Below are 22,485 nucleotides of genomic sequence, written 5' to 3'. Positions count from 1 at the left end.
ATTTGCAGCTCCTTTTTAACCGATCTGGGACCCGTAACATAGAACTTAGCAATGATCGTAGAACATTTTTTCTACGATTGATTCCATTTACAAAAATGTACAATCGTGAAAATCAAGCGTACGGCCGATCGCTAACCTTTGTGTTACGGGACCCTGAAGAGGTCTTATCCCATAATTGAAAGATAACAGACTCCATGAGATCCTCCCCGCGCCCATCGGATGCCCCAAATGTCATTTCTTTCTTTTTTTGTAAACTATTAAACCCCCGTTATAAACGCTGTGTTTTCTTCTCACCTTGTAAGAGATCAAAGACCTCCCTTTGTCTTATCCAAATAATACAAATTAGATTTATCTCGTTCAGTATGATATAAGTTCAAACCTCATTAACACGAAGACAGAACGTTAACCTTTGATATCGATCTGCATTAGATATAGCTCATGCTAATGTCACAGGATTGACTTTAACTTTATGTTCATGGCATGGTGTCATAGATTTTCTGATGTTCGCATATTCACAAGATCCGTGTAATGCAGATAAATAAGTATGAGGAAGTTGTTCTTAAAGAAATCGCTTAAAGAGGAAATAGGGAGGGAGGTCGAGAAAACCCACAATCGGGTGTGTTATCTCTTAAAGGAGAATGAAACCATTGGAACAAGATAGCTTGTGTGCAAACAGCAAAAATCAAAGAAACAGATTAACAAATGTTTGAGAAAAATCGGACTAATAATGAGAAAGTTTTGAGCATTTGAATATTGCGATCACTAATGCTATGGAGATAGCAAATTGGCAATGCGACAAAGATGTGTGATGTCACTTGTGAACAACTCTCCCCATTACTTTAGTATATATTTCACTTGAATTACCTCTTTTATCACATCTATCCATAAATCATGCGTTCTTTCTACATGAGGGCATGTAATACATATTTTTTAAGAATATATCATGGATAAAGAGTTTGTATCATCATAAGAAAAAGCAAAAAGAGACATTTTTTAGGGTATTTTATACTCCACTAAAGGGAAAGTTGTTCATCAGTGACATCACACATCCTGGTTGCATTGCCAATATGAGGATCTCCATAGCATTAATAATTGCAATATTCAAATGCTCGTAACTTTCTCAGTATTTGTCCGATTTTTCTCAAACTTTCTTTATTCTTATTCTTTGATTTTTCTGTTTCTACACAAGAATATTTGTTCCAAAGGTTTCATTCCCCTTTAAATATTGAAAGTGATAAACATCCCCAAACCGACAAAGCCATGAAAATGTTGCAAGTTAATCTCATATATTTACTTTGCTTTCTATACTATTAGTATATGAGTCTTGAAAGCTATTTAGTTATTTCGTATCGACATGATAAGTGATTAAACGAAGACATATTTCCATTTTTTGATTCATGTTAGTGCCTGGGATCGTTACAATCGGGAATGCGCGTTACTTTCGGAACTTTCAATGGTTATAGATTTTAGAAAGCTCTGTTTCCTCCTGCCCTCCCTTTTTATATAACAGAAATAAATATGGCCGATGGTTCTCCTCTTATAAAAGTTTCCATAAGCATGATAAGATTCAATTTCTCGCACGATCGTACAAAATGTACCCTCACCAATTCCATTAGCTCGTCGGTCACTTTTGTCATCCCCTCCCATGGTCCCGGGAAGCGGTGGTGCTGACGCATCCCACCCCAAAATTTTCCTTGGGGTGATGCGTGTGTTATTTTTCATAGGCAGCACCCCCTGTGAGTCTGCCAGGCATGATAATCGGCAGAAATGTAATGAAAATGAACGGAACGTAGGAAAACCATTCTCTTTTTTGTTTATCAAATTGCTCTTCACCAAAACCAATTTCATTTTGGATTGAAACCCTTTTTCTTTTGCTTGTCGAATTTCTTGGGACCGAAAGCCCCTCCATTTTGCAGCGAAAACTTCTATTTTTTGGCCTGTCAAAATTCACTTCAGCATCCCCGCTAAAAAAATCGTTCCCAGGCTCGTGCACCATCCCTAAATCTGTTGACAACAACCAGTGTTCTTGATTAACTCGCTCCTCTTCCTCCTGTTGAGGAGTCAAAGTTCATTTATGAAATTATGATAAGCCTGCTCAATAAATAAGTTGAACAAGTAATTTGGAAAGATAATTAAGCCGAAAGTATAGTTTACATGCATTAGCAAACAAATTAATTTTGATAACTGATCAGAATGATATACACGTATAATCTATCTCCTATGATAATGATTTCGAAACATGATTCTTGTGATATTCTTGTTTACCAATGATTGAGTAGTATTTACAATTATGTTCAAAGATAACTAACATTTTCTCCATATTATGATTGAGAGCGAATTTGGCTCAGTCGGTAAAATTAGTGTCTGCCCGTCGAACCAAAGATCGTGGGTTCGAGTCCACCCCGGGCGGAGGACTGAAGCCAGTGCGTTATGTGTAAACGTCTCACCCCTGTTTCATAGATGAACGCCTTTGAATGTCAGATATGTGGCGTTATACATTTGCTGTGCATCATCATCATTATGATTGAGCCTGGGATAGTTCGTTTCGATATCAGGCAACTTTTTGACGCAATTCTCATCATTTTATTATTAAAACTATTTCTCCTAGAGTTAAGATTCATGGAGAGTATAAGTGAAGTAATAAAATGTTTCGAAGTAATAGATAATAATCGAATTCTTGCCACTTATCTATTTAGGAAAAATGATCAGATGTATGGACCTAAGTGTAATTAATATTGCTTGTCAAGGAAATATCAGTGATGGTTTTGACTATAGATTTGATTGTGAAACTGAAACGCACCAAAAGCAAGATGTTTTAAATGGCAAACGAAACAGCAGCCCCAATAGCCCTCCTGAATCCCTCAACTTATCACATCTGGTCAGGTTTGATAATAATAATAATAATAATGATAACAACAATAGCAATAATAATAATGATAACAACAACAACAACAATAATAATGATGATGATAAACACAGCATTTATTATGCGCCATCTATCTAGTAAACTATTCCGAGGCGCAGAGGGATGGAGGGATTACAGAAAAAAAATGTTATCTTGTGTGGGCGTATGGTCAGATCAAATTACATTACATTTATTAATACATTACATAAGGTTTATTACCCACAATGCAGCACTCTCAGTGTAGTCTTGTAATATAGACCCACTTGAATGATTACACACTATTTCTCTACTCAATGCATGATATACCGCAAAGATTATGTTACAACTAGCAAAGCAGATACTTTTCTGCTCAAAACACTTCAGTTTCTATATACAAATAAAACAAAATTGGCTAATACTCTATATTACTAACAGTTTTGTATCTAAATATGTATGTTAAGACTAGCCGTTCATTGTTGGCCAGTTTGCTCCCCCTTGTACTAATTTCCTTTGATGAAAATGGGGATTTAAAAAAACCCCATGATATCTGCTTAAAACCTCATACACCCAACTATGTTTGTAAAAGGTCCTACTAATCAGCTCGCAAACCATTCACATTTCCACGCAAGAATTGACCTTTGTATTTTAAATATTTGTTTTAACCATCTTTTATTTGTTTTATGACAGCTTTATACCTCCTGCCCCATAAACCCACAGATAATTACCGATAAAAATGTGCAATTACATTCCACATTATCATCATCATCATAATCATCATCGTCACCATCATCATCATCATTATCTTCGTCGTCGTCGTCGACATCATCATCATCATTATCGTCGTCATCATCATCATCACCATCATCATCATCATCACCATCATCATCTTCATCATCATCATCACCACCACCATCATCATCATCATCAACATTATCATCGTCGTCATCATCATAATATTGTTAGAATCGTTATGGGCATTTCTATCATCAATACCACGGCACAAACATCATAATAATTAACTTCTGTACATCATTCATACAAAATAAAAACTGGACTCAGACTCTTCTTTTTACTTCATTATTTATTTACTTTCTTTTATACAAATTTACAATGCACATAATATAAAAAATATACAGCTCCAGATAAATGCAGAAATAAATTGACTCCATGTACGAGAAGACATGCATTTTGTGCGAACTCGGAGCTTCAAATGTCAAAAGTCAAACTTCTTAAGTTGAACAGAAATAAACTCTTGTTAACTACAAAATACAGAATGTTCATACCGAAAGTTCTAAAAAATAATAATAGCAACTTCGAGAAAGGAACACAATTACCAACAAGATGATTAGAATCACGAACGCTAATCACAATCACGAATTCAAATCCTACTCCGGAGGTGAATTCAAGTTATGTTTCACTCAAATCGCAGTTTCCGAGTTGGCGTGTGAAAAGCCCGATGATTCTAAATACGAATTGCAATCATCATTACAATGATGATTCAAGATTCACGTGTGAAAAGGCCCAAAGAGCGCTTATCAAAACGAGTGAGACGAGACAAAACTGTATAGCTAAAGGCCATCGCACACCTTACGACTGTTCGCGATCCGATTTTGGAACAAATCGCATTTTGCTCATTTTTTGAAGATGGGAATGGAACGTATTATTTCATTTGAGGTTAAAATTAATTGAAATAATAATATTATAACCATTTTAAAAGATTGCAAGCCCTTATTTTGGAGTAAAGTCCAAATTATTTTCAAATCGTAGCCAATCTTACGACTGCTATGACGTCATTACGACTAGATATTAAATTCGCTTTTATTCTAAGAAGGATGATAGCATAGTCACAATTTTGATCATATGTATTCGTACGATGATTTAGAACATTACACAGTAAAATATTCCAATATTAGCATCAAATTCTACTACATTTTATTCTGAAATCGGGTCGCAGACCAGTCGTAAGGTGTGCGGTCGCCTTAAGGCGAAGAAAATTATTTTGGTCACTTTCTTTCAGATACAAGACATCTACACACTTTTAATGATATTGTTGCTGCATAAGAACAATACTCGAAGACAGACACGACGCAAAATGTAGAAAAACAAAAATTTTGGTCCTAAAAGGACAAGATCATATTGAGATAGAAGGGCATATTGCAAAACAGGGGTTTCGTTTCACACAAAGAAATATGTAGTAACTCTGTCATTATACATTTAGCGATTAGAAAAGAAGAGCCAGCATTGCGCTGGTAAACTAGATCACTATTCATCCATTTCGTGGTATAATCTGGACTTGAACGAAAAAAAAATATATAGAATTTGGATACATGCAGTGGATAATGAAATATATATTACTATGTACATGAGAATGATACTATACAATATTTACAGGAATTATATGAATGCTATTAACAAAAAAGAATCAAGCCTTTACGACTTTAAACAAAATATAAAGAATGTTTCTGCGAATCGAGTTGATATTGCAGTTTCCTTGACAGAAAAATATATTTATTTGGGGGGTGGAAAAAAGAGAAAATAACCCTTAGAAAATAAGAAGGATCCCCAACAAGACGAGGATCATTGCAACGGGCAACAACTTTGGTGTATTCTAACTGATTTTTATTTTTTGGCACTACACACTATACGTCTGCTTACAAACAGTTTAGATAGCACCATCTCGAGTACTCAACTACTCATACCTGGCCAGTTTCCTGACCCTAGTGTATAGTCTAGTAATATAGACCCACTTGAATGATAACATACTAAATAATTACTAAATACATTTATACTGCAATAATCATGCTACCAAGTAGCAAAACAATTACTGTTCCTCTCAAAACATTTTAGTTTCTCCATACAATAATTGGTAAATTTATAGATATCTGAAAACATATATTTTAAAACCATGTATTTGCAACACACAGTCAATGAGAGCTGACACACAGTTCACTCCCCCTTTAACTCAAATTTGATTGAAAAGCAATCGGGTTTCAATAAAGGTCTATATATCAATATTGGAACAATAAAAATCTGACAAATGCTTGATTTGAGACTAAAAATTAAAAGGCAACTCGAGTAGCAGAATCAGGTGATCATTTAAAAAAAAAAACAAATCCACCCAAAAAATGTTAGATAAACGGCACATTGTCCCATTTGTTGCCATTTATTCTAATTACGAATAATTATTGTAAGACAGAGTGATTTGAAGTTAGTAGTTTGATGTTTTACAATCATCACATTGGGACAAAAAATACCTTGTACTTTTACCCGCAATAACAATTGAAAGAACTACACGGACAAAGAATGAAAATATGAACTCTTCATGGAAGGATTTTAAATGAGATTTAATGTAGGTTAAATTTGTCACCTTTTGTGGGTAAATTAAATATGTATTTTTACTCCATCAATAATTCCAGATCTTTGGAATATAAATGAGTTCCTATAATCTCGCGTCACCACTTCTACAGATCCCTCCCTTAACATTTTATTTCCCAAATAAAACCTCAAGTACTGTAAAAAAAAATAATAATAATAATAACTCGACAGTAGAATACCGTAGTTATCACAATGTATTTTTCGTAAAAATTATATCAATGTAATTATATAAAATAAATAATTATTACTTTGCAGTGGAAAAAATATCATACTGCAGATACAGTTGTTGTTTTTTGCAGTGCAATCAAAATGTACAAGGGGAGCCATAAAGATCCGTTTGACACGTTTACTGTGTGATGATATTATACTGTCTATTATTCTTTACCCATTGTAAAGAAGACAATTTAATATGATTACAATGGTGAACCTTGGACAGAATTTAATACTGTCAATTTATTGTCGATGTCATCTTATCTCGTAAAGTAGCCCTAGTTTCAAGATAGGACAGTAGACTCAAAGCTAAAGTAAATATGGTGACTTCGGTGTTTGTTGATGCGTCGCACTGTGTTTCATAAAGTCACAATTTCGTGCTTTATAATTGGAGACAATAAAATTTTCGACAGAAAGCATTATTTAAGCTGGTCAGTACTGGTCTGTGCCATGTAAAAATTACATCGATATCATATACTAGTAGTTGATTTTTTTTAAAGAAATGAAATACATCATATCGTTTTCAGGCAAATGATGTTATCTCGTTAAGAAACTTTTCATAATGTGAATTGTTCGATTCATATACTTAGATTTAGATTGATATATTGCTTGATTAGTTGATTGGTCGATCGATTGATCAATCGATTGATTGGTGGATTTATTGAATATTGCAAATCGGCATTTGATCAATAATTCTATACATCAATACTGTTATATCCATCGAAAATATGGAAGAAATTAGTACTCACTTTTGGAAAAATATATATTTAATTTAATAATTGATTTTCTCTGGATGTCGGGCTGAATGACATACAAGACAGTCCTCATTCACAGATATAGCGCACATTTTAATTGCCATCCCCCGAATGAAAAATGCAATTTAATCTTTTTGATATGCAAGATGGCTACACAACTTAAAAATTAATGTCTTTGATGGTAAAGAGACTAACCAAAATATCAAAATGTTACTTTAGGTGTACATTTATGTTATTTGCTAATTCAAATTTGCAGTGGATATATGGAAGGTATTAATTTTATTACATGATTATTTTTTTTTCAAAGGAGGCTTACAATGGACATTCAGCCTCATGAAATATTTTTTTTACATTGATTACTATTTTGGTGGCAGCTATCCATTGTTGTTTGAAAAATACAAGCAAAATATCAAGCTGAGGAAACATAGAATATGTCTGCATTGTGTTTGCATTGCAATGTTTGAGCAATCATAGACTCTATTTGTGTTTTTAGTAAAAAAAAGTATAATAATTCTAACTTGAGTTCATGTAGTTCGATTTTTTTCCTTGGCGAAGAACATGAAACTGTTGTGCACATCAAGAACCAAAACATATGTTTTATATATCATATATTCATATATCATTTCAGTATAATATATGGTTATATGCTACATAGTCAAGTGTTCTTATCAATACAGGAAATCATAATGATAATCCAGCGATGAGACCAATACATTGTACGTGGCTTCTCCGATGACGTTGATCAGCAACAACAGAAGAGAAAGATGGCAGTTATCTTAGAATGAATAAAGTCTGAATTAAAGAGCTGTATTACTTTCATCGTGATGCGAATAGGTACCGTTTGTGTAGGCATGCACATCGCTATCTTTTCTGTCCTTATTTTTCTTTCCGTTGAATGTGACTTCGGCATTTTCAAGAGCGTCCATCTCGTCTGTTTTCTCGAGGTCTTTCTTCGAAAGCTTCGCGACGATCCCGGCACCGTAGGAGTCTCCCTCGACGTTAACCATCGTTCGGAATCGATCACTGTAGCATAAAGAAAAATAAATGAAAGGAATGTTGAAAAATAATGCAGTTATGATCTTCCGAGAGGCTCGGCTCCATGGCTATTCCTAAATTCATAAAAACTGATTAGAAGAAGAAGAACAATAAGGAGGAGGAGAAGACAAGACGAAAAAGACGAAGGAGGAGGAGATTGTGAAGAAGAAGAGGAGGAAGAAGAAGACTTCGAAAGAGTCAAGCGCTACATAAGCAAGTATAACTATTAATATTACCAAAATGACAAGTAAAACACAGATTATGAATGAGTGTGCATTTACAGGATGAAATCGACGGCAAGGATGAGTGCAACATCGTCTGTCGGTAGGCCGACTGCGGTTAGGACGATGACGAGGGTAACGAGTCCGGCTTGGGGAATACCTGCTGCTCCGATACTCGCGAAAGTCGCAGTTAAACTAAAATGAAGAAAGAAAATACATGTATAACGTTTTTTAATTTTGTAAGATTCTTATTCTTATATTGCAATGTTGAAATTAAACCGAAGTCACAAGATTGAAATAAAACTGTTTTCTCATTTTTAAAGTAGTATTTAAAATTAAATCACAAGATAGATATAATTGCTTTATTATGTTGTAAAGCAGACCTGACAAAAAGGCACATTCAGAATTTAAGGATCGAGGTAGTTGATAGAGGGATAGATTATTGCTATCGCAAATAATCGTCTGCCCTGTTTTGTTCTAGGGCATGTCAGAATAAAACGAAAGAGGGGAGATAGACCAAATTTTGTTCAAATGAGTGGATAAAGTGGTATTAATTGATTTTATTTAACTGTTGCACAGAACTTACAATATTCTGAAGTATTTTTTCTTGCGACAATCAGCAAAAATTAGCAAGGATGGATGGCATTATTCGATTTCGTGAGCTGATTGTAAGTCGGGCCTTGTTAGTGTTACACCGATAAACTAGAATTTCTATAATAGAAGTACGATTTTTGTTACATTTCAATTCATTTCATTTCGTACATTTCCATTTCCAACATTTACAGTATGGTTTGTTCCATACATCTTGACACATAATGTAAGAAATAAAACAAAGGCAATTTATATGTACATTGCAATCAAGATAATCATAATAAACGGGTTGGGCATGGAGGAGGCTGATAAAAAGCGGAGCTTGTACAGTGCAACTACTCCTACTATATTCATATCAATAGTATAAAACAAATATAAACCAACAGATTTGCATAAAAAGTATGAACCAAAATGTATACATAAATAAATTATTGCTACAGAGTCATTTGAATTCTAAAAGGAATAGAATAATAAATGGACATGTAAAAATCAATAAAAAAACACGAAAATGAGATATTGTGCGCGAGAATATGATGAGACTAGGGGAAAACAAGTCAATTTTCTTACCTTATTGTTACGAGATCAGCAAAACTTAGTGGAATATTGTTTACTTGGGCAATAAAGATGGCTGCTACTCCTTCGTAAAGAGCTGTGCCGTCCATGTTGATCGTCGCACCGACCGGAAGTACAAACCTAACAACACGGGGATCTACCCCGAGACCTTCCTCTAAGCATCGGGTTGTTACTGGTAGGGTTGCTGAACTATGGACGACAGAAAAAATATATTCATTATAAATCATCGTTAATTCTATCACTGAATGCATCTTAAATCTTTTTTATCCATTTATATATATAAATATATATATATATATATATATATATATATATATATATATATATATATATATATATACATATACACGTAGGTATATACGATATCACGATAGGCCTATCTAGCGGTTCAGGCATTGTCCTATAAATGGTGACAATAGTGATGCAGTATTTCTGGCATCATTTTTATGTCTCTGTCTCAAGGTCCCACCAACCAAGCCTGCCCTATGGCGGTTTTGTTTCGAGTCATGGTAGAGTTTGTAAGAAAAAAATATTCTCGACATGTAAATACATTATCGTACCTGATAAAAAAATTAAAAATCATGTCAATAAACACTCACTTCTTTACATGTGTGTAATGTGTAATGTATCGTGAAAATAGAGCAATATATAAACGGAAAGCGAGGGTACATACAAATGCGACGATAGATAATGAATATAGAAATGAAATCATGAGTAGGACTAGCTTACCTTGACGATGTCCCTAGAGCTGTAAAGAGAGCCTGGGTGACCCCACTGAGGAACTTATACGGGTTTTTCCTGACGACGGCAAAGTAAAGAAGAGGTAGGATGATGATTCCATGGATAGCGAGTCCAGATAGTACTGTAGCCATGTAAAGACCTAGCTGAGTGAAGATCTCGGCCCAGTCTTCCACCCCGACCATGCTTCCGGTGATGAGAAAGAGGATACCGATAGGAGCATACCTGAGAGAGAATAGGTATAGTTATGGAAATGAGGAAAAGAGTAAATATCAATAGATTATATAGGCCTCTTTTTCATTCTAGAGTAGCGGAAAAATATGGTCATGATCGACGGTCCTTTGGGAGTTTTCACTCCGGGGGTTCAAGAAGACGGTAAACGTATTGAAAATGCCCATCAAATGCCAAAGAATGGCTCGGATATCTTTGCCGAGAATTGGTTAACAAAAGGAACAGATTCGTCATTAAGTTTAAGAGCTGACGAAAAATTGTATATATGTCGTTTGACCATAGTCGGGGACCAATCTTCTGTTTTGATTAAGCATATTTTTTTAACAAATATTTATCGGTTGAATCTTGTCAATAAATGCGTCTATGTGTAAAAAGTCTTCAATGGTGGTTAGTTAAGGGACCGCAGCACTGTCGTAATACAACCGTAGTTAATCGTAATATCCGTTAGATCTTAGTATCCCGGAAGAAAGCTGTTATCCATTTTTGTTTCTGTAAAGACCGGTACGGATGGCCACGGAACCGTCACTGACCGGCTTTGTCCGTTGCCTCAGTGACTGAGTGGAATTCAAACTCTTATGATCAGGGATGTGTCGCATAAAAAACGACAATTTTAAAAACATTTCGTTGCAATATAAATTATTTTTTTTTACTTTGCAAGGCCCAGAAATTATTGAGATTATAGGGACAATGTTAATAGTCAGGCATTAAAATAGGTATCAACTATTGATTTTAAAAAAAGATGCTACAAAACCGGAGTAGGAGCACATCAGAGTGTATGTTTCTAAACGCATGTCAGAATAGGTAAAAGAGTTGAGGGTAAAATGAGAAATCTGATCTATAGAAATGAATTTATGGAATAAGGACATTGTCGTATTTAGAAAATGAAGAATCTCACAATTTCTTACCACATAATGATCATGACCAGTTTCATGATGGCATCATTGGTAGCAGAAAAGAAGCTGATGACAACTTTTCCATCGTCACCCATGCGACCAACGACGACCCCGAAAGCGATGGAGAAGACGACAAGCCCAAGGATATTCATACTGTAGACGTAGGTTCCTTCCCAGACAGTCTCGACAGTCTCGGTGGTGTTTCCCCTGTACCAGATAGTGTAATCCGTACTCTCTTCTAGAACTGCAGACATGGTGTTCACCACCTCATTCATCTGCGCGATGATCTGGTTGAGCTGCAAAAGCGAGTCCATCTTGAGCGTACGCGGCGAGTATAGTACCATGGACAGGTGTTTGAGGGCGCCACTCATGTCATGCAGGAGTGTGCTGATCTGGTTGAGGAAGTCCAAGGTATACACGTCTTCGGTCATGTCCATCAGGTAGACCAGGTTCGTGGACAGTTTCTGCATGGATTGGGAGACGTGGGTGAGCTCAAGGCGGTCACTGCCCTGAAGGTCCTGCATTGTGGCTAGGACAAGGTTGATCAAGTTGACATTCATGATGTGAACCTTTCTGGTGAGTTCTATGTCATTAGGTTGGAACATTGCGATGATATCAACTAAACTTACAACATCTGCGTTTGTTGTATGGATAAGCGAGCTTAGATGAAGCGGTTCGACCATGTACACCACATCATTCATGGAAGAAATGATCAAGTGAAGAGCATGGGACGTTGCGTTTAAGGTGGGTATATCTACATTATCAAGCGTCTTTAGGCTTGATAACAAGTCCGTTACCGTTTCACCCGCTGCCCACAGTACCATTCCGGTCATGTTACCCAGCTGTGTCATGTCCATTTCATCCAGCTGTCCCGTCGATGGAAGGCCATCCACAGCGGCTCTTAGATCTTCTATATGGTTTGAGAAATCTTCAAGAAGATCATTCACTCGACTTGTGTTCCATGCAGAATTGTTGCCTTTGGCTTCCATCAAGAACGTGTAGGTACTGTCCATATCTTGTAGAAACATATCCATGTCATCGGTGACGGTTTTGGCGTCAAGGGCCATTGACCTGAAATCCATGGTCTTCTGCCCAATGGTCTGTAAGGTTCCGTTGATGAAGCCCATTGATTGGTGAATGGTCAGTCCTGACATCAAGGTTAAATTGAAGAAGTCCCCAGTGGTCAGAGAAGGAACTGGCACCACTGTCTTGATGGCAGCTGTTTTAAACTGAATTAAGATACAACGATGCAATCCGATTAGTCAAAGAATAGAAGGCTTTGTCTCAAACAAAAAACTGGCAATGAATCAATTAAACCTTGACAGTTTCAATTATCCAATTTACTGGGCTATAATAAAATATCAAAACATTTTGATCGTCAGAAATATCATATTTCAGTGATAGATTAACTGTCTTCGCGTTGTTATGTTTGAAATATTTAGGACAAAACGCACTTTCAATCTTCTGTCCATTCTCCAATTCATCCTTTCAATCTAAGAAACGAATAAAATAAATAAAGCAAATAATCAATCATCCCTTCATTACTTCACTAATGCGAAACAACCATCCATCCATTGATCAATCAGACAATCAATAAATCAATCAATCAATAAACCAAGTAATCAACCAATCGACCAGTCAATCAATCAATCAATCATTCAACCAATCAATCAGTCTATTACTCATCCAGTCAATCAGTCAAACAGTAAATCAATCAATCTATCAATCAGTTCATTTATCATCCAGTCGATCAGTCAAGCGATCAATCCATCAGTCAATCAGTAAATCAATCAATGAATCACATCACCGGTAGACATGTCATGATGTTTCTTGGGGTATAGAAAATATGAATAGATGAAAAAAAATTGTCCATCCAGTTTCTTTCTGGCCATCTTCAGAAAGCTTGGTTAGGTCCAATCAGCGCGACGTCAGGTCCAGGTCTCCAGGGTTGAGTGAATAATGTTATAAAGATTCTATAATTACCGTTCTAAAGCATGCCTCAACGATGTTCTCTGGAAACATGTTCCTGAAAAGGAAAGAAATGTCAAAATTGAGAGGTCAGTCAAGAGTTCAGAAGGGTGACGAGTTTTGGTGACGAGGTACAGATCTATATAGCATCTCGCCAAACGGAACTCTTTACCGGAATAAGTGGCATCTTTCCTATATACAGTATGTAAAAAGGAATATAATCTCCCCCCGGGATCTTCCCCAAGGCTACTGGAAAGAACAAAGTGTCCTACACCACAGTGTGTTCACAGTGTGGAACACAGTGTGAAATCACCTTCACACTGTTAAATTTGAGCATTTCAACAGTGTGAATCACACATCCACTTAGTAGACCATGTGAACACGCTGTGAACAGTCACACTGTCGAGGTGTCCACATCACAATGTTGTATTTGAGCATTTTAACAGAGTGAATAATATTTCAAGTAACACTTTGTGACACTGTGATCTTTCTAGCAGGGTTATCTTAGTCCAAACAGCTTACATCACGATCGCAACTATTCTAAAATGTCGAACGAATTTAATAAATGTGTTTAGTCTAGTAATATCAATTTAGATGTATGCGTAAGTTAATAAAGTTGGAAAAAAATACCTGCTAAAAAACCCGTAAATAACCAGAGTACTGGTAAAAATCTATCCAGTGTCACAGGAAGACCGATGAAGGAAATGGCAAGAATCAATGGAAAAATGAATTATTGTTTGTATAAGTAAATCTGTAAGTAGTTTGTTGGAACTAGAATCGTGCATTTCTTAATTACTAAAACCTGTATTCCAACCAAATGTTATTGTTTAAAGGCGTTTATCTATCGATAGAACGTGTTTCGTGCTATCAAAATTGTTGTTTGACGAAATTTCAAATCTAAAGTTGTGATCGTGTTAAAAGTATGTGAACCTATAACTTTCAAGCTCCATGATCAAACAATCAAGAATTAAAGAATGTTCTGTTATTCCATCTGGTAAACGAATGGTTTTATTTGAGTTAACTTGAGGGGAAAATGGTTCTTATATTGCATTAAATATTCTAGCTCGCTTGCCATTTAAACAGAAGCTCAACGCACACACGCACATATTCACCCACGTCACGCACACACACCATCACGCATCACACCCCCACACAAACACTCATCCATGCATTCCTCATTCCCCCGCATTGATACCAACTTATCACTCTCATCATACGAGAAACGTTTGAATCATTCATTATCTTATCACTTCTTGACACAACTGGGCAACCCATCGGTCACCATTATCAAAATCTCGACAAATATCGCACCATAACCAGTCTCTCTTCAGGTAATCGTCTCAAAATATTCATCGTTGCAGCATCATCATACATCCATTCTCGAGATCTCGAGGATACGTATCAATTAAAGAATTGACAAGATGATATTGAGGTTCTCTCAATTGACATGGTCATGAAGTCGCAATCTTTGCTTGGATAAGATTCTACGAATCCTGGTATTGGTCTTGGTAAAAATTTCAATATTTACGTAACTACTTTAAGTCTAAGATCATCTCGGACAGTTTTCTCAAGACTCAGCAATGCTCAAGGGACCACTCTCGTTTCCTTTTAAATAAAATACTACTATGTGGACCTGGAAAGTGCGATTTGAGGTCATGTGCGAGTGTGATATGTATTTCAAACATGTATGTATTGGTGGATATAATTCAACATCATGTGATGAGAAATGGCGGGAAAATGGGGGAAAAGTGGCAGCTGTGTTTACATTTCCGTGCGGTATCTGACGAATTGACGTAAATAAGCGTGTAATTTTAATCATCCCGGATAACCCATTCATATCAAATAGATAAGTTGGATTAAAATGGATTATTAGTCGAATCTTTTATTTATTATGATTTTAAAGAATGAGAATGATGATTCCCTTTGTTTTGTTTTGCTTTTTCGTTTTGTTCTATTTTATTTCATTTTGTTTTGTTTTGTGTTATATTGTTTTGTTTTGCTTGGTTCCGGGCAATTAATTACTTCATGGTTACTGGTATCTTTATTAACGATACATTGTTTCTCACTACATGTAGTTGGATAATTATAAAGATTTAAGTCATGCATTTACGTGATTCGATTAAACAGAAAAACGTCTTGATACGTTTGTTATACCATGGACCTACTAGTTCATGATTATACCAGTCGAACAATGTATAAGAAAGAAAAGGATGACCCTTCTGAGTAAAACGAACTACTTCATGATCAAAGATATATTTTTAGCACACCAATCATAATTTTTATGGTTCTTTGTTGTAAGGTGTTAATCTGTTTGACTTGACGCGCCATTCTCAAACTTAAATTTGTCTTGATGAAATTTGCCCGCATGACGAGGAAGGGAATCTGTGTTTGAAGTGGACATAGAGTTCACATTTCTGTATTTGCTAATAAATCGATGAACAAAATGTGTTTGATATTGAGTGTGATATGATTACAGTATGAATCGATCATTGAAAGAACATTTCAAATAATATTCTTTCTGAAGTCAAGTGCTATATAAAAATTGATTTCTACTTAATCGATGCAACTTTCGCATGAGTAATAATTGTAATTGTAAAAGTTTCAGCTTCAGATATAAATTTGAGAATCTACCATCAAATCTTGTCTTGTCTTGGGTTAAGTCGGCATATTCAGACTTGCTGTACTCCGCTAACTTTGTTGATGAACGTGAGATCACCGAGCAAGCAGCTTACTTACTAGGTTTTGGGGTGATTTTAGATTTGAAAGAGTACAATGAGTTTTTATTAGTCTTTATTTTAAGTTAATCCATTTTCTTAACGTACAAAATTGAAATCGATTGCTTCCACATGCTAATGACGGAAAATAATACAACCAAACAATGACAAATTGGCCTAATTGCAGCGCAATGCTTTAGAGGAGACCACACCCTACTTGTGTACATACATGTTGTTTTAAAGAGCGCTGAAGTTGAAATGACGATGTCAGATATAAACAAAGGATTCAGATGTGATTTCAGCACAGAATCTGTGAAATGGCAACGTTCTGAATTATATGTACATAATTTTTTATTGTTTTACAAGGGAAATGAAACTGCATACAATCTCTGAAAATGACAGCCTTTTAAATTATGTTCATAATGTAGATTGTTTTAAAGAGGGTGTGATATTAATGATGATTTCAGGTGTATAAATAAGATATGAATCCTAGCACAAAATATAGATGTGACTGTGAACAACTGAATTATATGCACACAATTGTTTTACAAAGGGATGGAGTTTGAATAATGATTTCATATGCACAAATGAAACTCTGTACAAATCTGTAAATTTGCATCCTTTTTTAAGGATGTGCATACATTGTTATACCTTACATTTTTCACTTTTATTTTATCTTTTTTCATCTATATTGTCCAGTCATATCCTTTGTTATTTCACCAGATCAAGCTGGTTCATGGTCAGCCCTTTCCCATTCTTAGTTTTACTCCTTTTTAAAAACTAGTTGTCTTGTACTGTCCTGTCTCTTGTTTTGTCTTGTCTTCTACGTCTTGTCATCCCCTCTCTCTGTTTTTCCTGTCTTGCGCAACATATCCTTTACAACGAAGACCTCTTTGTGTGAAAAGCTTTGCATTTGTTCAGTTTTATGTTTCCGTCAATATGATTTCTTTTTCTCTTTTTCTTTCCTGTAATACATGCATGTACGCATATAGTAAGTCGACTATAATTTCTTCTTTTCCAAGGGGGATCCACAATTTTACAAGCTTTGCTTTTTAGTGGATCCCCCTCATTTCCATATCCATTTATGCTCTATATTATACTGTGTTTTTTTTTTACGAAGTAAGAATACCCTTCTGTAAAATTGTATTTGATTTATATTGTTTTATATTACTTTGTATTATGTTTTGAATGGAAATGAAATAAAAAAATTGAATTGAATTGAATTGAATTATAAAGCGATATGGAGAATGAATGATGATTTTAGATGTAACAATAAGATATGAAACTCAGCACAAAATCTATGAAATGTCAACATTTTAAATTGTGTGCACAGTGTAGCATATACATATATATAGTTTTATAGAGGGGCGTAGTTCAAACAAGAATAATGAATTCAGATGCAAAAATATGATCAGAAATACATGAATTGGCAACGTTTAAACTTCTTTCGCGGTGATATACATGAATACATGCATATGCATCTGTTTGGGTTTTGTTATTGCATGATGTTGTAAAGAAGATGGCGCGTGTCGTATGAGAGGAATGCTACCTCGTTAATCATTAGCTCAAGATACTATTAAGAGCCGGATTCTTATTCCGATTTGAGTTGGTGGTATTTGATTATGGTTTTGCATGTCACGTTTGCGAACCCGCCCACAATTAACTTGAATGAGGTTTTATTACGTCCAAACATGGTAGATCAATTCCCCTGTAAAAAGGTGGTATTGGAGCAAGGTCTATTTATTTATTTTTATTCATCTTAAGTGTTATATAGAGACGGGTACCTTTAGTGACGCCAAAACGGGAGAGGCGGAACATTTTAGTATCTATTAAAGAAATGTTGCCATCCAGTGGTAACTTTTACGAAATCCTAGATTTTGATTGGCTTTTGGGCATTGTTACCATGGCTTGTACCAATAGAAGGCATATTTATCCATAACAGTTATAGAATAGTTTATGAGTTATAAACAGTGCATAAAGAGTCAAGATCATGCTACTTTCGTAGCTCAGCCCCTGCTACTAAATATTGGGCCATCTGCCATCAGCGAGCTTCTTTACGATTTCGTACAAGAATAATCTTTGTTTCATAAGCAAACATAATTTTTGCCACTTCTCGTCATATCGTCAATTTGTTTTACTTTAAAATATTTATCTCCTTAAATGAATATAATTTCATGCTTGTTTCGATGTTTTGGGTCTAGTTTGTAGAAAAAAATACCCCATAAACATCAGAAAACACAAACAAAACTAAAGGCGAACGAAAATAACGAAACTTCTTTGCAAGTAGGCCAACTTTTTCTGAACGTTGAGTGATTCTCTTAACCTGCAAAAAGTATATTTCAATTTTGTGATGGGAGGGAGGGGGGGGGGGGCTTCTGTAAAGACAAACATTTTATATGTCCACAAATCATCATAATCTTGTCTTCAATATGCATAATTTCAATTTATTGAAGAGTTCATTGTTTTTTGTGTGTCTTGTTCACTTAACATTGCCTAGGTATTGTTTCGTAAAAAAAATGCAAACTTAATTGGGTTCCAGAAATATTCAAATGTGATTATGATTTGTGCAGTTAACACCTCTGATATAAGCCCCTTCCCCGGATAAGCCCACGCAAGAGAGGTTGTTATCAGTTCGTGCTAAGTACAACTCGGTTTCTATCCCTTGTAAGTCATGCGATTCCGACTCAATGTTTTAATTGGGCGTTGGCGCTGAAAAAATATTGCTACGTCATAATCTAATGCAGATAATTGGTGCCTCCCTTCCTTTAATCTGAGAAACGGCCCACCCCCAAAAGAAATGAAATAAATAAAGAGCGAAACAAGACAACAACATAACTTGTAGATAATCAGAGAAAGCTATTTGATTTATGTATCGCGGAATTAATGGCTTTACCGTCTTATCCGAGGGAATATGTCGTCTAGAATTATTAATTTGTGATAAAGCCAAAATTAAAAAGACTGAAGTCCAGAGTATCCAGAATAGTTCACAAGTAATCTTATTGAGCATCTTTTCCTTCGTCTACTTTTTATTTTTATTCGTTCTAATCCAAACGATATGAAGTGTTATAGAATATCACTTCGCCATCGCGATCGTGATCATCATCATTACATATCAATATCAGCACCGATATCATATCCTCCATCATTATTACCATCGTCACCATTGCCATAATTACCACTGTCAAACACGCGTCACCGTCATCATCATCATCAACATCATTGTCATCAACATCATCATCATCATTTACACAACATGAAAGTGGCAGACATGCAACGGTGTGACAATATAAACAGATGCTTGAGCCGTTGTCACACCTTTGGACCAAAAAATACATACATGTATAAAGGAAATACGAACCAAGTTCCGAACATACAGTACAACACATAGTGATCTTGTGAGAGAATTACATCTTTAAGACAATTATGCGTTTAACCGCTCTTTTGAAGGAATATTCCTACTACTATAGTAGGTAGGGAATTCCAAACATCGAGACCATAATGTCTGATAGATCATTTTGTGAGCCAACCGCATGCGAGGGTTATACATATATGCATATTATTTGTATTGTGTGGTAGGTATGGATAGCATTATTTTGTTGAAACATAGTGGACATGGTGGAAAAACATGTAGTTAAAGAAAAAAGGTAATCCAAATCTAAAGGATCATGTTTAATTTTGTGACATTATTTTGCATGGATATAAAATAGAAACTCATCAGCTTTCTTTTGCAATAGAATAATTGTGTTTGTGACACTCCTTGATGTTGCCCAAATAATATTGCAATATGACATATAAGGTAGAATAATATTTTGTACAAAATGTATAGTATTTTATCAGGTACCAGGTATACTTTATAGTGTTTAAAATGTGTATAATTTGTTTTCTTAATATTCAATGATAACATTTAGTTTCGAAACCATTAGATAATTTCGAAAGTTCGACATTATCACGGTGTGATAGAAAAACACTTGTGTTATCTGCAAACAAACTTGAAATTTAATGTGTTTGACACCAAATAAATGTCATTGAAATAAATCAGAAATAACAAAGGACCCAATATAAAACCTTGCGGTACACCGCACATTAAAACTGGTATACAAATAAAAAAATATAGGATGTGTATTGTCTTCTATTTGAAAGATAACTAGTAAACCAATTTAGGGCAATATCCCTTACTCCATAATGTTGAAGCTTATAAAACAATATTGAATGGTCAAGGGTGTCGAATGCCTTACTAATGTCCGTGAATACACCAATAAATTGCTCACGATTTGCAGAGAACTTTATACATTTTATAGTCACAGAATTTGAACAACGCATGGTCCGTTGAGTGAGACATGCGAAATCCAATTGGTTGTGATTAAGAAGGTGGTTTTTGTCAAGAAAGGACATTAATTTGTTATAAAAAATTCTTTCTAATATTTTTGAAAACTAGGCGAAATTTGAGATTGGTCTATAGCTACTTATGGTGGTGAAGCTATCTCCTTAATGAACGGGAATAACTTTGGCAAGTTTGAGAGAAAAGGGAACACATCAGTTGAAATGGACAGATTACAGATATGTATTAAATGAGTTAGGTGAGCCAATTATTTTCTTTAGCGATGCTGAACTTATTTCATCATACCCACATGACCTACTGCTTTTTAAGAGACTTAACAATGTTTAATATCTCAAGATGATCAGCTGGCTTAAGGAAAATAGATGATTCCAACCTCTCGTGTAAATATACCTTGTAATTAATTTCTACTGGAATTATTTTCTTTGCAAGACATTTATACTTTTGATAGATTGTAGTATACCTTTTGTAATCAATATGGACGTTAATACCTGAACTTCTATTAGTTATCTTAACAAGTGGAATAATCATGAAACTCGTCACCGTCATCATCATTTTCATCATAATCACCACCATCATCTTCTGCGTCATCGACCTCATTGAGTCACAAACAATAAAAACAATCAAATTACAAAATCATCCTAAAATATATGCCAACACACTTCTGCGTTCACTATCAACACGATCTTCTTTATCTTCGTCATCCAATACAAAACTACAAAATCATCCTGAATAAATTATGAAACCCTCACTAGAAGTCGGGAATACAGAAACTCAAAAGTAAAATAGCACAAAATATGATAATTTAGAAACCACATTGAATGATTGATTTCGTTATTCATAATCATTATCCATAAATTGATGGCGATAAATGACAGTCCCTATTATTTTCAGTGGTCATTTTCGATTCGTCAGAATTCAGAAAAAAAACATGACTTACAAGATAAGATCCATGAAGGCGTAGGCTGTATTAACTTCTTCCTCTTCGCCATCGGGGTCTTTCTCTGCTCCGCCACGATTACCAGGCTGAATGGAGACCACGAGAATGATACCGAGGATGACTGCGATGAAGGTAGTCAACATGTAGTAACACACCGCCCTGAGCCCCAGCTTACCCGACATCGCCGAGTCGAGCGACGCCAGACTGTTGATGAGACTGGACACGATGAGGGGAACGATCATCATCTTCAGCATGTTCATGAAAAGTGTTCCAGGAAAGGTTAGGTAGTTGATCTGATCCTGGGTGAAGTCAAAGAAGAGCCCGAGCACGTACCCGAGCACGAAGCCCATGATTACGGAGAAGATCAAGAGGAAGAGGAGGATGTTCTCCGCGTTTAGCCATGACGGACATCGTCGCTTACCGCTATTGCTCTCCTCGTCGCTATCACAAAACTCCGTCATCGCACCGTTCTCCAAGGCGACGGCGTCGTCGGCGTCGTGGATAACATCCCCATTCATCGTTGTTTGGTATATATTCCCGATATCTTGCGCGACCCGTTTCAGAGTAGATGTTACGTTGTCAAAGCCTTTTGATTTTCTGATGCCCACCTCATCCATAGCCTTGCTGATAAAATATTGACCCTAATGGGAGAATTTTACCAAACCAGCAATCTGCTCGCATCTCACGGGTGTTTGCAAATGCTGATACGACAGGCGCAAAGGTTGTGTTTGCCTATCCTAATTGCATCATATAATACGGTATCGTACAATACAGAAAATTTTCCATACGAGATTGTAGAAAACGATTAGGGAAATCTGAGTGCAACAGTGACACCTCACTCCACCTTTTACCCGGGCCGGCCGTCAGGTGTGCAAATCTTGCAAGGGTACAAAGTTTGCTGCAAAGTGCGCCAAAACATGTATAGTTCTTAATAACAAGAGGAAAGGTTTACGGGAAAAGGAAGCATATATCTCTAGTGTATATCTCTATGACTCTATGTCTCCATGATACAGTGGCGTAT

At 35.7% G+C, this 22,485-nt stretch overlaps 1 protein-coding gene across 1 annotated transcript; it reads right to left on the bottom strand.

The window, feature by feature from the left end:
• Nucleotides 1-7,327: 7,327 nt before the first annotated feature.
• LOC121423735 (excitatory amino acid transporter 3-like) lies at nt 7,328-22,485 on the bottom strand. Its single transcript, XM_041619193.1, has 7 exons — nt 21,465-22,485; nt 13,490-13,532; nt 11,519-12,735; nt 10,374-10,607; nt 9,639-9,833; nt 8,541-8,675; nt 7,328-8,247 (listed from the first exon to the last, which is right to left on the bottom strand). Exons 1-7 carry the CDS (start codon nt 22,079-22,081, stop codon nt 8,022-8,024), a joined length of 2,667 nt encoding a protein of 888 aa, XP_041475127.1. The 5' UTR covers nt 22,082-22,485; the 3' UTR covers nt 7,328-8,021.

Source organism: Lytechinus variegatus, chromosome 11 (assembly GCF_018143015.1).
Source record: "Lytechinus variegatus isolate NC3 chromosome 11, Lvar_3.0, whole genome shotgun sequence".
Classification (NCBI taxonomy): domain Eukaryota; kingdom Metazoa; phylum Echinodermata; class Echinoidea; order Temnopleuroida; family Toxopneustidae; genus Lytechinus; species Lytechinus variegatus.
Note: the sequence above shows the minus strand (reverse complement) of the source record. Positions and strands in the feature narration are given on the sequence as shown.

Bases quoted from the DNA above. Each gene is read 5' to 3' on its own strand.
- LOC121423735 (XM_041619193.1), bottom strand. From the start codon at position 22,081: ATGGATGAGGTGGGCATCAGAAAATCAAAAGGCTTTGACAACGTAACA. The intron at 12,736-13,489 runs GTAATTATAGAA...ATCTTAATTCAG, and splicing joins TTGAGGCATGCTTTAGAACG to TTTAAAACAGCTGCCATCAA. The intron at 8,248-8,540 runs GTAAATGCACAC...TTTATGCTACAG, and splicing joins CTTGCCGTCGATTTCATCCT to TGATCGATTCCGAACGATGG.